The sequence below is a fragment of the Sander vitreus genome, chromosome 15 (genome assembly GCF_031162955.1).
Source record: "Sander vitreus isolate 19-12246 chromosome 15, sanVit1, whole genome shotgun sequence".
In the NCBI taxonomy this organism is placed as follows: Eukaryota; Metazoa; Chordata; class Actinopteri; order Perciformes; family Percidae; genus Sander; species Sander vitreus.
The window spans coordinates 2,799,925-2,812,084 of NC_135869.1; the positions used below are offsets into that span (position 1 = coordinate 2,799,925).

Genomic DNA, 12,160 nt, shown 5'->3' on the forward strand with positions numbered 1-12,160 from the left:
AATATGCGATATTAACAGATAAATAAACGGATATTAAAGTGAACTCAGTTCTGCTGCTTTCAATAGGTGCTTTCCGACCGGATAGTACTTGTACTTTTTAGAGGAAAAGTACACTTTTACTTTTACACTTTACACTAAGCAGTTCTAAGAACTACTCTCCCCAAAAATCTTTTTTTCCGTTTGCATTCCCACTGGCCCAGTGGCCGTAAGGACTGGTAGGAGGGGTAAGGGAGTGACGCAAGCATCATCACTAGACCTTAGCGCCAAATACAACAACGACAAAGGAGCACGGAGGAGGCCGTACATGGCCAGCAGTGCCTGCACCTCCGCATCAGTCCACTTTTCCGAGTTCCGCATTCCATCCATTCTCGTAGTAATTCACGTAATGTTTTGCTCAACACAGACGGGGCTTTATTATATTGTGTGTGTGTGTGTGTGTGTGTGTGTGTGTGTGAGACGGCCGGCGAGCCGCAGGACACGCTTGTGGAGTTTAACTCTGAAAAGACTTAAGACTTTAATCTTATGATGGACATGTGTTGTGATATTTAAACAAACGAACCGTCAATGGCGAAATAGAAGCCTCTTATTTACAAGAGCGGTCTGAGAGACCTCCAGCTTACAGCGAGGTGTGTGTGTGAGAGAGAGAGAGACCTCCAGCTTACAGCGAGGTGTGTGTGTGAGAGAGAGAGAGAGACCTCCAGCTTACAGCGAGGTGTGTGTGTGAGAGAGAGAGAGAGAGAGAGACCTCCAGCTCACAGCGAGGTGTCTGAGCTTGCTGGCTGTCGCCTCACTTCATGGAGGTTCTCAACTCTGAAAACTTTGAAGCAAATTGTCAATTCGGCATCAATTTTATATATATCATCAATTTATATATATATATATATATATATATATATATATATATATATATATATATATATATATATATATATATATATATATATATATATATATATATATATTAGTGGCACCACTAAAAAAGAATGGCAGTTACAGTTTACTTTCGCGATGTGTGTATTGTGCCAGTTGATATTGCGATGACGATTTCAGTCAGGTCAGGCAAATGAACTCAAAACGCGTCACGCTACAACTTTCTTTTGCTGCTTCATACAAAAGGAAAACTTGCACGGTTCTCATTTTCCATGACTAATCTTGTGTTTCCTATTAATTACTTACAGTACAGTCTAGCTAGGCCTGCCACAGTTTGATAATGAACTGAAAAATGTTTTTTACACTTCTCAACGGTGGGGTTCATGCAGTCTGCCGAGGGGATTCAACTTGGCTCACGGCCGCTCGATGTGGGAGGCTCCCCTCGTCTCTGCAACACTGACCACATTTCATCTGTGGAGGTGCTCCGCCACCATAGGCCACAACCGGCTGTAGGACAGCTTGGACCAACTTTTGCAGTCGGCCACAATATCAACATTTGCCACCACATATTGATTTTCTAATTTTGGAGCTGCGTGTCCGATCTCACTTTCTCTCCATTAACAAACACATTGGGTGTGTTTGAAAATAGTCACTTCGAGCACGACGCTCTTGGACCACAGATCGTACCCTGGGCACTCTGTCTGAGGAGACGGAGTAGCAGAGCTCCAAGCGCAGTGAAAATAAGACTTAAGTTACTTGGGCTCGTTAATCGTTTTTTCAACCTACTTTAGATAAAACTGACTGCCTTCCCATGGAAACCGTGCACCCCAACCTGAATTTTTCGGGATTTGGGCATCAAATCGATTTTGAATCAAATCGTGAGCCTAAAAATCGATATCGAATCGTGACATTTTCTGAATTGTGCACCCCTATGGATGAGTTTCACATTTACAAGCAATAACTATTTTTTCGTGCATTAAACAATATTCTTGTTTCAAAGAGTAATTTTTATTTATTTATATCTATCTATCTATCTGGAAATACATTTGTGAATCCTTTTTGTGTGCATTCATTAATATTGAGACTGATCTGACTCCATAGCAATCAGGCAGACCAAAGAACAAATGAACACTTTTGTAACTAATCATATACAAAGAATACACACAGGTGCTTTAATGATCATTGCAGCATTATTTTTCTTCTTTGGTCATGCGTTCTCATGTTCATGTCTGCAGGGTGAGAAGGCCCGAGGTTTTGGCAGAGGTCTGCAGCCGGAGAGGATTATTGGAGCGACAGACTCCAGTGGAGAGCTGATGTTCCTCATGAAGTGGTGGGTCTACACTGTCAGTTTATAAAGGTCCAGTGCGATGGCTTTAATAAATGAACAAGTGCAGTGCCTGTTGAAAAACGCGCCTGTTGGGAACTCGCCGATTGCTTGGCCTCCAGTATTGCCTGCTCTGCAAACAACGTTACACTCGACGCTGCACTTTCGTGGGTCCTGAGCAATGAACTGCCATGATATAGTTGCGTTCCCTTAGCTTGAAAAGTCTTGAGTTTGCGACAGTGTAGCATTTCCGGTCTCTCTTTCTTTACTGTACTTAAATGTACTGTCGCGAGCGACGGAGAGCGAGCTGTACCCAGCATGCTGTCCAGCGGTGTAAAGGTAAAAGGGGTCCCCTCTCAATACACAACAGAGTCGAGTGTTTTCTTAATTCCATTGCTTTGTTTACATTCATTTTCAACCACAACCACACAGCTACAAATGCAAATCAACAGAAAACCCTGAAATGAAACATTATTTAACAAGTGTATTGCAGCGGCTCTGTTGTACAGGCTAACCATGCTCAGTAACTCACTGATGGCATGTTGGAAAGCACAGCCGAAACGATGTCATAAATGAAGTAACGTTAGTTTCAGCCACCATGCTAACAGCATTGTTAGCTTCGCCAAACGGTGAGGTCACTACTTGTTAGGCAGTTTATAAGCATCCCGTTTCTTGCGGATTTTCCCATTAATGAGAATACAGCTATTAGAAGTTAACATGAAGTCGAAGCGGACTCTGACAGCTGAAGGGCAGCAAACATTCACATTAGCTGTCTCTATATTAATCTCCCAGCTGAGCTACTATAACTCGCGACGCAGTTAGGAAACAAGAACAAGCTAACGTTAATTAATGATCACGTAATAATTTTGACTAGATAGATTTTTTTATTGATCCCAAAAAAATGCGAAATTCCGGATGGCTGTCAATTTGAAATTCATGTTAAAACAGTAGTTCCCATCCTACTTTTGATCCTCAGCCACAGCCTGTCACTACTATCCAACACATTTATTAAAAAATAAACATTTGAAAGTATTTTTAGCATCTGATTATTATGGATTTTTTTTACTATTCAAATGATCAACTTTCGGAATTTGTTCGTAGCGTTGACACAGTTGACAGCGTTCATTAACAGCCCTAACATTGGTTCTCTAGCAATACACCCGCCAAATGTGAAGTAGATCGGATGAACAGTTCTTGAGATATGTAAGGACAAACCCACACAAAAATGTATTGTTTTAAAGTTGGATGAATAATCTTGTTATTATACTTCAAACAAATAAATAAAAACAGTGAAAGCATAAAGTTATGAAAGATGGAATGATTCTTCCTTTAGGGGGATTTTGGAGTTCAACATTACGTTTAACAAACAATACAAAATGGACATATGCTAATGATATACAATTTGGATCCAGAACAAGTCTAGGTTACTAGGAAGTAAGAAGAACACTCATTTTGACTTTAAGCCATGCACCGAGAGGAGCTTGAGTGCAATGCTCTGTACAGCAGACCCCCATCCATACGGGGGTACAAGTGGGTTAGATTTGAGTGCCAAGTGCAGAATGTCCTTTTTCTCACCATGGAATTAATTGTTTCTTAAATGTTCAAGGTTTTTTGTTATTGCACATAGGTTATGTCATTTAATAGCTTTTAAAGCGCCTAAAGCAGTGGGTCCCAATTGGTCTAGCCTCAACGGCCCAAAGTCTTCCTTAGACATCAGGGCCAGATTCACAGAGGATCTTACCTTGCCACAACGAGTCTTTGTAAATGGTGCTAAAAGTTCTTGGCTAAGAGTTGCCTCTTCAAACCTATTCACAAAGCTACTCAAACTTACTAAAGAACTGAGCGAGAGTGAGGGAGAAATCAAAGCGTGCACAGAGCAGCTACAGTCACCCAAAATCTCTGCCTGTCATCACACTTAATTGGTCAGGCATGTGCGCATCGACACAACGTTAAGTCACTGTGTGAAGTGTGGAGAAAAAAATTGGCAGAACACCGGCTGATATAGAGTACCAATCTGATACCAGTGTTTAATTAATGAGCTGTATGGCTCACTGTGAGGAAGTGACTGGGATCATTCTTTTTTTTTTTTTTTGTGTACGTGCACCATGAGTTTACAAGGGGCATCTTCTTTTACATCGTTTCGTCTGATGAAACGGACCAGGTGGCAGGCATTAAGTAAAAAATGTAGAAATGGCCAATATTCTCGCTGATGGTATCGTTTGCTTATGTAGATCATATAGAGGCATCAGTATTAAATTGATGGTTTCATAACCAGTTAAAAACTCGTTGTAGTAACTCTAATGCTGCAGGCAGTCCTGCCTACCTGGAGCAGATGACCAATCATAGAAGGCCGGCTCTGTGAAACTGTTGAAACCAGAGCGTTCAGGACAGTGGGAAATCACGGGGATTTCTCTGAAACACGTTTACCTCATTATTTGAAGCTCTGGCCACATTTAACATGAAAATCCGACATACCATTATAGATATGACATATGAAATGCAGAAAAGCATAATAGTTCACCTTTAATTGAGGCCTAACCCTTCAGTTTGTGTTAATTGTTGATGGAAATAAATGGCGAAGAGCCCATTGTCTAAAACTCCTTTTTCTTTTCTTCCTTTTACCTACCTCTGCATCACTTCCTCCTCTATTGTTTCTTGTCCTCCCCCCCCCCTCTACTCTTTCTGTCATATGTCTCTCCCTTTCTCCTCCTCTCTCCTCCCATTTATACTTTTTCTCTTGAATTAAAATGAACAGGAAGAACTCGGACGAGGCCGACCTGGTCCCAGCCAAGGAGGCCAACGTCAAATGTCCCCAGGTGGTCATCTCTTTCTACGAGGAACGCCTCACCTGGCACTCTTATCCCACAGAGGAGGAGGAGAAGAAAGAGGAGGAGAAAAAAGACTAGATGAGTGGTGGTGGAGGAGGAGGAGGTGCAAAGAGGAAAAGAAAGGAGGGTGCAGGGTGGGAAATCAACTATTTGCTGGTGAACTGTTAATTGCTGGCATTTGATTCTGGCAGCCACTTTGGCAGCGAGAGTGGAGAAAATCCAGATCGTTGGGATTGAACTGCCAATGTAGTTGACAGAGGAAAGCCGTTTGTTTTCCTGCCCTGGAAGGAGACTGGAGTCCTTTCCTCAAAAGATGTTCCCACCAGTATCTTGACTGAAAATGTAATTTGTGTTTTTAAGAGGTATGTTGAAACTTAGTCTCTCTCTCTTTTTAATGTTTTTCCCTCATCAAGAACATGTCACCTTATGGGAAATGGTGCCTTTCTTCTGCTAGTATTCCTCCTTGGCGTCCCAAGCTGAATATTAAACTAAATACAGTGAAAAATGACTATAAAAGTATTTGTCCCCCACAGTTGGTGACAGGTGCCTGGTGTTGGAAACACAGGGTTACAACGGAAGCTGTCAAGCTACCTCTTTAACATGTGTGAAGTAAGCTGAATGTTTGGCCGTGGCTGGCAGGTTTGTCTCTCCTCCCAATCACCAATCCTCATTTATCTAGGAGAGCATACACTTCCCATCATGCTTTGCCAGGATACATTGGAGGGAACTTCTTTTGGAAGGGAATGAAGTGAGGCGGGGTATTATGGAGGAGGGAAAGAATGGACAGAAACCATTTGTCCGTTTCAGTATCGGTTCTCTTTGTGCCACCTGAATTCTCATTTTCTATGTTCTTTTAATTGAAATTCTCAAACGCCAAACGACTGTACATTTCCCTCTGACGTGGGCAGTTTTGACGGAGATGAGTTGCATCTATATGAAAGGGCTTTGTCCTTGCATGTCCTACCAGCCGATGTGGCAGCCAACCAGCCAGTGTTCAAATGCCCCAAGCTTGTAATTTGCTTCCTGGTCAATTCTGTTATTAAAACTAATGAACAAGTCTGTGTTTTATCCCTATCAATATACCACAATGATTAGTTGAGGTTTTGTGCTCCTTTGATGGAGGTTCAGAGGCAAACCTGTAGCTTTTCTGTGAATGTAGAACTGTCGATCCGCCGTGTTTCGTGTGACACAATCATGTATTGTGTGTATAAATCAGGACATTGTACTCTCCTAATGCGTTTGAGAAAGTCTTGCTATTTTCTTGAATACAGTCAGAACAACAGTTAATCACGTGGCACAAGTAAGCAACTTACCAGCCATTGTCACTTGTTGACTAGGCAGTATTTGTCTAGTAGGACGCCACCAGAGCTGGAAGCAAAACGACAACTTACAGAAGGAATGATGCTATACAAGTGTACAGACTCCAGTACATTTTCGTCAGCTGTGGCTGTTTTGACTCCCAAACTTCTCATGCTATTTCAGCAATTTTATGGAATCGTTTTTTTTTTTTTTTAATGGAACCAAGGCTGGTTGGATACCTGCCAGCTTGGCTGGCAGGATAAAATCAGCATCTGTCAGGTTGTAATTTTCCACACTGATGGTGACGGCCACACTGGATGACACCGGCCGAAGAGTTGCCTGCTTGAAAAAGCTGCGGGATGCCCTTTAACTTGTAGATTACGGGGGCCAAGCGTCAGGAATCAACTGAGAATGATTCACACACAGACGCATCATACAACTACACTCTGCCATGCTTTAAATCTGCAGGTTTCCACTTCCAATCACATGTTGACGGTGTGTTCAGCACAGAGCTCAGCAGTGTGGTGCTTAGTTGGAGTGAAACCCTGCAGGCTCTCTGCCTTTCTTTAGAGTTTTCTTATCCCTGATGTAAACTTACCAGAGCACCGCTGTCCTGCTAAAGTATATTTTTTTAATCCATTGCTTCTGGAAATCAGATACAGGGTTTTGTAAAGGCAAGCCAGATTTAATGTGCCCCTTTTTATTTACACGGTGAACTTCTGTTTAGGACACCACATTTGCGAGAGTAGGTACACAGTGCATGCTGAATATATTGAGCTGCTGTTGCAAGCTTTTCTGATGGGTGATCATCAAACATGTTTTTTTTCTGGGACACAAAGGCACCTCCTTCTCTTGATAATGTGCTCAGTGTCAATGATTCCCCCCCCAAAAAAAAAGTTAACTATCACATTAACTTGAGTTGGGCTAGAAAACTATCAGTGTGGGAAATTGACAACACGTGTGTTGGGAAATTGTCTGCTGTAGTTTGTACATTCATCTCCTCTGCAGCCATGTTGGCAGGGAACCATGTTTGTTTAACGGTGAAAGTGGCTTGTTAATTCTCCTGCCACTTTGGCTGCTAGGTGGAGGTTTCCTGAGGAGACCGCAACTCTGTAGATAACATGCTCCGTAACTTACCACAGCTGGGTTTTTACTGCTAATGGAGGAGATGATTGAGAGTACGTTTTAAAATCATAGTCATTTCAACTCTCTTGTTTTTAAACATTCACACACACTCAGCTACATGCGTGTGTTTTCTAGGCATTTTATTTTATTTTAGCTTGTGCTGCCCGGGCAACACTCAAGACATGATTCAGCACACTTGGTTCCTCTCGCTTGCAGACCATCCCATGTTTAACATGTTGTGATATTTGCATAATAAAACCAGAGAGAACTTTTGAATTCAGCATGATTAACATGGCTTCATATGGGAGTTCTTTCTCCGCTGCCTGATGTTTCTCAGCATTTTGTGTTGATTGTAGCCCGGCTGTGCTTATTTCTTTGTAAACTGTATTAAAAGCTAGCATAGTAGCTTCCTCTGTTAGCAGACCCGGGTTAGTGAGTGCATCCCCCTAGCAGAACGGCATTCTAATTTCCAGTGGACATTGTCTCTCTGCTTCACCTCGTACTGCATTACGTCACAATTCGCCAACACTGCAACGTTTAATATTTTCCTTTTCTCACAAAATGTTTTTGGTTTTATTGAGACCTAATCTCCAGTGACATGCTATGGAAGACATTTACAAACGAGCAACCACAGGTTGTGTAACCATATCAAAATTCTCATCGAAGTACTTTATACAAAAAGAAATAGACTTGATGTTTTTTTGTTTTTTTTTGACCCGTACTTGTCTTCTTCAGACGCTGTGTACATGTGTAGGACCATTTTTTTCTTTTTCAAAGTAAGTTGGCCCAGCTGTAAATAGTTTCTAGCATTTGAAGTCGAACCTCTCTGCCTCTAAAATAGCTGTGCTAATGCCGTCACTACTGTATGTCCGTATCTCTTTGCTGGGTCTAAGCCTACCCTTTCTATTTGTCTGTTTTAACAATATTAAATATATTATTCAGTAAAGTTCTGAAAGGACTTCTGGCCTTGGGGACATTCTTATTTCTTCACCATATACATCAGTATTATGAGTACAATGTCCTGCACCCTGACTGCCTTCTGTTATACTTGACAGCAAGGGGTTGAATTGGTTTCACCTGGGTCTGCTAGTTAGCTTTTCTATATTGTCCCTGAAATGTTTCTCTGTATTTAGCAGATTAGCTTGTGTTGTCCTGTTGCATGTTTATTGGTTTCCCTTGAAATTACTGTCATGGCGAATCTACTTTTGTCTGTTTTGGAAAATAAAGGGTTTTCGTTTTCGTAACTGTACTTCTTAATTAGTCATTTTGTTTGCTTTTAATAGCACACAATAGGACATATGTAACTACCACAGATGTATGTGTGTATGTAGAAAGCTGTGTGATAGCTAAAACCAATGTTGGCCTATATTTAGCTTTTTTGTTGTTGTTGTTGGTAAGAGTCTGGATCAACGGCAGTACATTTCCAGGATGCGTCAGATTCCCCCACCTTCCCAGCTCTGTGTGTTGCCGTTCTCCAGATCCCTTCGCTACTGAATGCAACAAACTTCAAGCTAGCAAACACGCTGAAAATGGCCTGCTTGGTTCTTTCAGTGAATGATTGTACAGAAAAATACTTTGCACATCTACAACGTGAGACAGGTGCATCGGAGGGGGACAAGCGGGACAAAAGTTGCAAAGAAAATTCCCGCACACTTTAACTTGCAAAAAATATATAAAGTTTTAATAGTGGGCAACGTTTCGGTGCTAAACCATCTTCAGGCAAATGGTGTTACATCCTGAGAAGCCATCTTTTGTAGGAGGTGACTGTGTTTTTGGGCCCCAATCACCAACTTCCACATGAAATCAGGCATATATACATAACATTCATTCACATATCCATTACTATAGATAGAGCTTCAACTAATACAACACTTTATAGTAACCATAATATATATTGTACCAGAGCATTCTATAGTAGATGGATGTCTTTCTGTAAAATGAATGCACACCAAGTCATATATAATGCATTCATAGACACACATTTCCAAAACCTGCTGGTACCTTATCCATTAATAGATAGAGGAAAAATATCACAAACGCACGAGTCCTCGCAACAAAATCGAAGGGCTTGATGAATGATTGTAAACATTTACAAAGAATATGTTTAGGGCATTTCCTCTCTAACTGGGATGTTTTGGGAGCGATTGGTGGGATTGCTGTGGACGAAGTACACACAGAGATACCAGTGGTAAGAGCCAATGAGGTTTAACCCTTGTGTTGTAACATGGATGTACGTTGTATTGAACCCACACAATGTTCTTGCAGGTAAAAATGAATGATTACTTCCATTGAATGGTGTTTTTATTCAATTTTAAAGCATTTGAAAACTTTTTTTAAAGGTTTTAAAACCGTTTTCCAGACTAAACTTTGACATAAACCAGTCTGTGATTTCACTCAACATCATCTGAACTAAACTATTAGTCACTCAAAAATGAGGTAATGTCATTTAAATGAGGTTTATTGACCATGAATAAAAAAAAAACGTAACTTTGATTCAAGCCTGTTAGTTAATCCTAAACCTAAACTAAATCTTCAACATCCAACGTGGAAAACATTACAGCCCATTATATTTGTTGTTGTCTACCGACCTCCAGGTCCGTACTCTGAATTTTGAGTTTTTATCATGTGTAGTCCTTAAATCAGACAAAGTACTTATATTGTAGGTGATTTTAATATCCATGTGGACATTGACAGCAATAGCCTTAGTACTGCTTTCAACTCACTACTAGATTCAGTTGGTTTCAGTCAGTGTACATAAGGCCCCTCACTGTTTTAACCACACCCTCGACCTTGTGCTGGTATATGGCATCGAAATTGAAGATTTAATAGTATTTCCGCAGAATACTTTATTATCAGACCATTCTCTAATAACTTTTGAATTCTTACTATACGAAATTAGATAAAAGCATCTACACTAGATGCCTATCTGACAGTGCTATAGCTACATTTAAGGAAGCTATTCCAACAGCATTTAAGTCAATTAAGTCATATTTCTCCTGTATTAGCTTCTCTGCACTGGCTTCCTGGAACATCCAGGATTGAATTTGAAACCATTCTCCTGACCTACAAAGCTCTAAATGGTCAAGCACCATCATATCATGAAGAGCTCATAGTACCTTATTGTCCCACTAGAGCACTGCGCTCCCAGAATGCAGAGTTACTTGTGGTTCCCAGAGTCTCTAAAAGTGCAATGGGAGCGAGCCTTCAGCTAGCAGGCTCCTCTCCTGTGGAACCAGCTCCCAGTCTGGGTTCGGGAGGCAGACACCGTCACCACATTTAAGCGCAAACTTAAAACTCTCCTCTTTGATAAAGATTATAGAGAGTGAGGAGTTGCAGCGTTCAGCCAAACCGGCAGGGGAGGGTGTGTCTACAGACGCAGCACCCCTTCTCTTCTCTGCTTCTCTTCATAGTCGTCAGATTCATCTACCATATAATCAAAGTAGAGGGAGGCAGGCCAGTACAGCCTGATCCGGCAGGGGAAGAGTTCTAGCCAGGCTCCTCTCCTTAACCTGTCTCCCTTAATTATACTGTTATAGTTTTAGACTGCCGGGGGACTTCCTTTGACACACTGAGCTCCTCTCTCCTCTCTCTTTCCATCTGTGTGCATCCTTGTCCCAGAAATGCTTGTTAACTTAGCTCTGGGGAGCTTATTCCCCGGAGTCCTCATGTTTTTTTTCCGCCTAGCATGTTTCCTTGGCTTAGGGTGGTACCTAAATCATGGTTGCAGCTGTCCCGGTGATCCTGTTCCGCGCCCTGCTATGCCCTGTTACACCCTGCTACGCTCTTCTGTTCCCTGCTACGTCCTGTAACGCCCTGCAGTGCCCTGCTATGCCATGAACTACTACAACTACTATTTCTAGTCATAGTTCCATTATCTTTATTGTGACTATTATTGCCACTGTTCATCACACCCCCAACCGACACCGTCAGACACCGCCTACCAAGAGCCTGGGTCTGTCTGAGGTTTCTCCCTAAAAGGAGTTTTTCTCATTACTGAGGTTTCTTCCTAAAAGGAAGTTTTTTCTCGCCACTGTCGCGCTAAAAGCTTGCTCTTGGGGGAATTACTGAAATGGTTGGGTCTTTGTAAATTATAGAGTGTGGTCTAGACTTACTCTAGCTGTAAAGTGTCCTGAGATAACTCTTGTTATGATTTTATACTATAAATAAAATGTAATAGATTCTTGCATGATCTCATGATGGTATGGGAATCTAGCTGCCGTGCAAGGTAATGTACTCTCAACTCCAGTCAACATTTTATAAAAAGGTTTCTTTAACATCCCAGGTAGTACAGCACAAAACCAATTCTGACCTAATATTATCATTGGTCCAGGTCACGTGTTACCTTGTATGTACTAGTATGTTTACTGGTGAGCACCTGATCACAAAACATTGCCACACAATATTTCCCAACTTTACAAGGTGGAAAGTTCCTGTATGCACACGTCTTCAAAACTCAGACAAATACAGCGTCAATTTCTCAGCTGCAATGCAGGGGCGGAGCCAGGCCTTGTAAACATTCAGGGCTCAGCCCAAACTTAGGAGGGGGGGCCCGGGGTCATGCTCCATTTACAGCATCTATTTGCACTATTTTTCAAGCCATTTGATAATAGAATGCCTAAAATCTTTCCATCATTTGGGGAAAACATGCTAGTTATTTTCACTTCTGCCACCTAAGAAGAGGCAAACACTGATGTTACTATTTTTGAAGTTACAT

General features: G+C 41.5%; 1 protein-coding gene across 1 annotated transcript in view; it reads left to right on the forward strand.

The window, feature by feature from the left end:
* Positions 1-8,695, forward strand: part of cbx1a (chromobox homolog 1a (HP1 beta homolog Drosophila)) — a 51,215-nt gene extending 42,520 nt beyond the window's left edge. Inside the window, exons 9-10 of the mRNA XM_078269323.1 lie at positions 2,106-2,200; positions 4,950-8,695. Coding sequence (XP_078125449.1) covers positions 2,106-2,200; positions 4,950-5,100 — 246 coding nt within the window. The 3' untranslated portion in view covers positions 5,101-8,695. The remainder of the gene's footprint in view (positions 1-2,105; positions 2,201-4,949) is intronic.
* Positions 8,696-12,160: the final 3,465 nt, after the last annotated feature.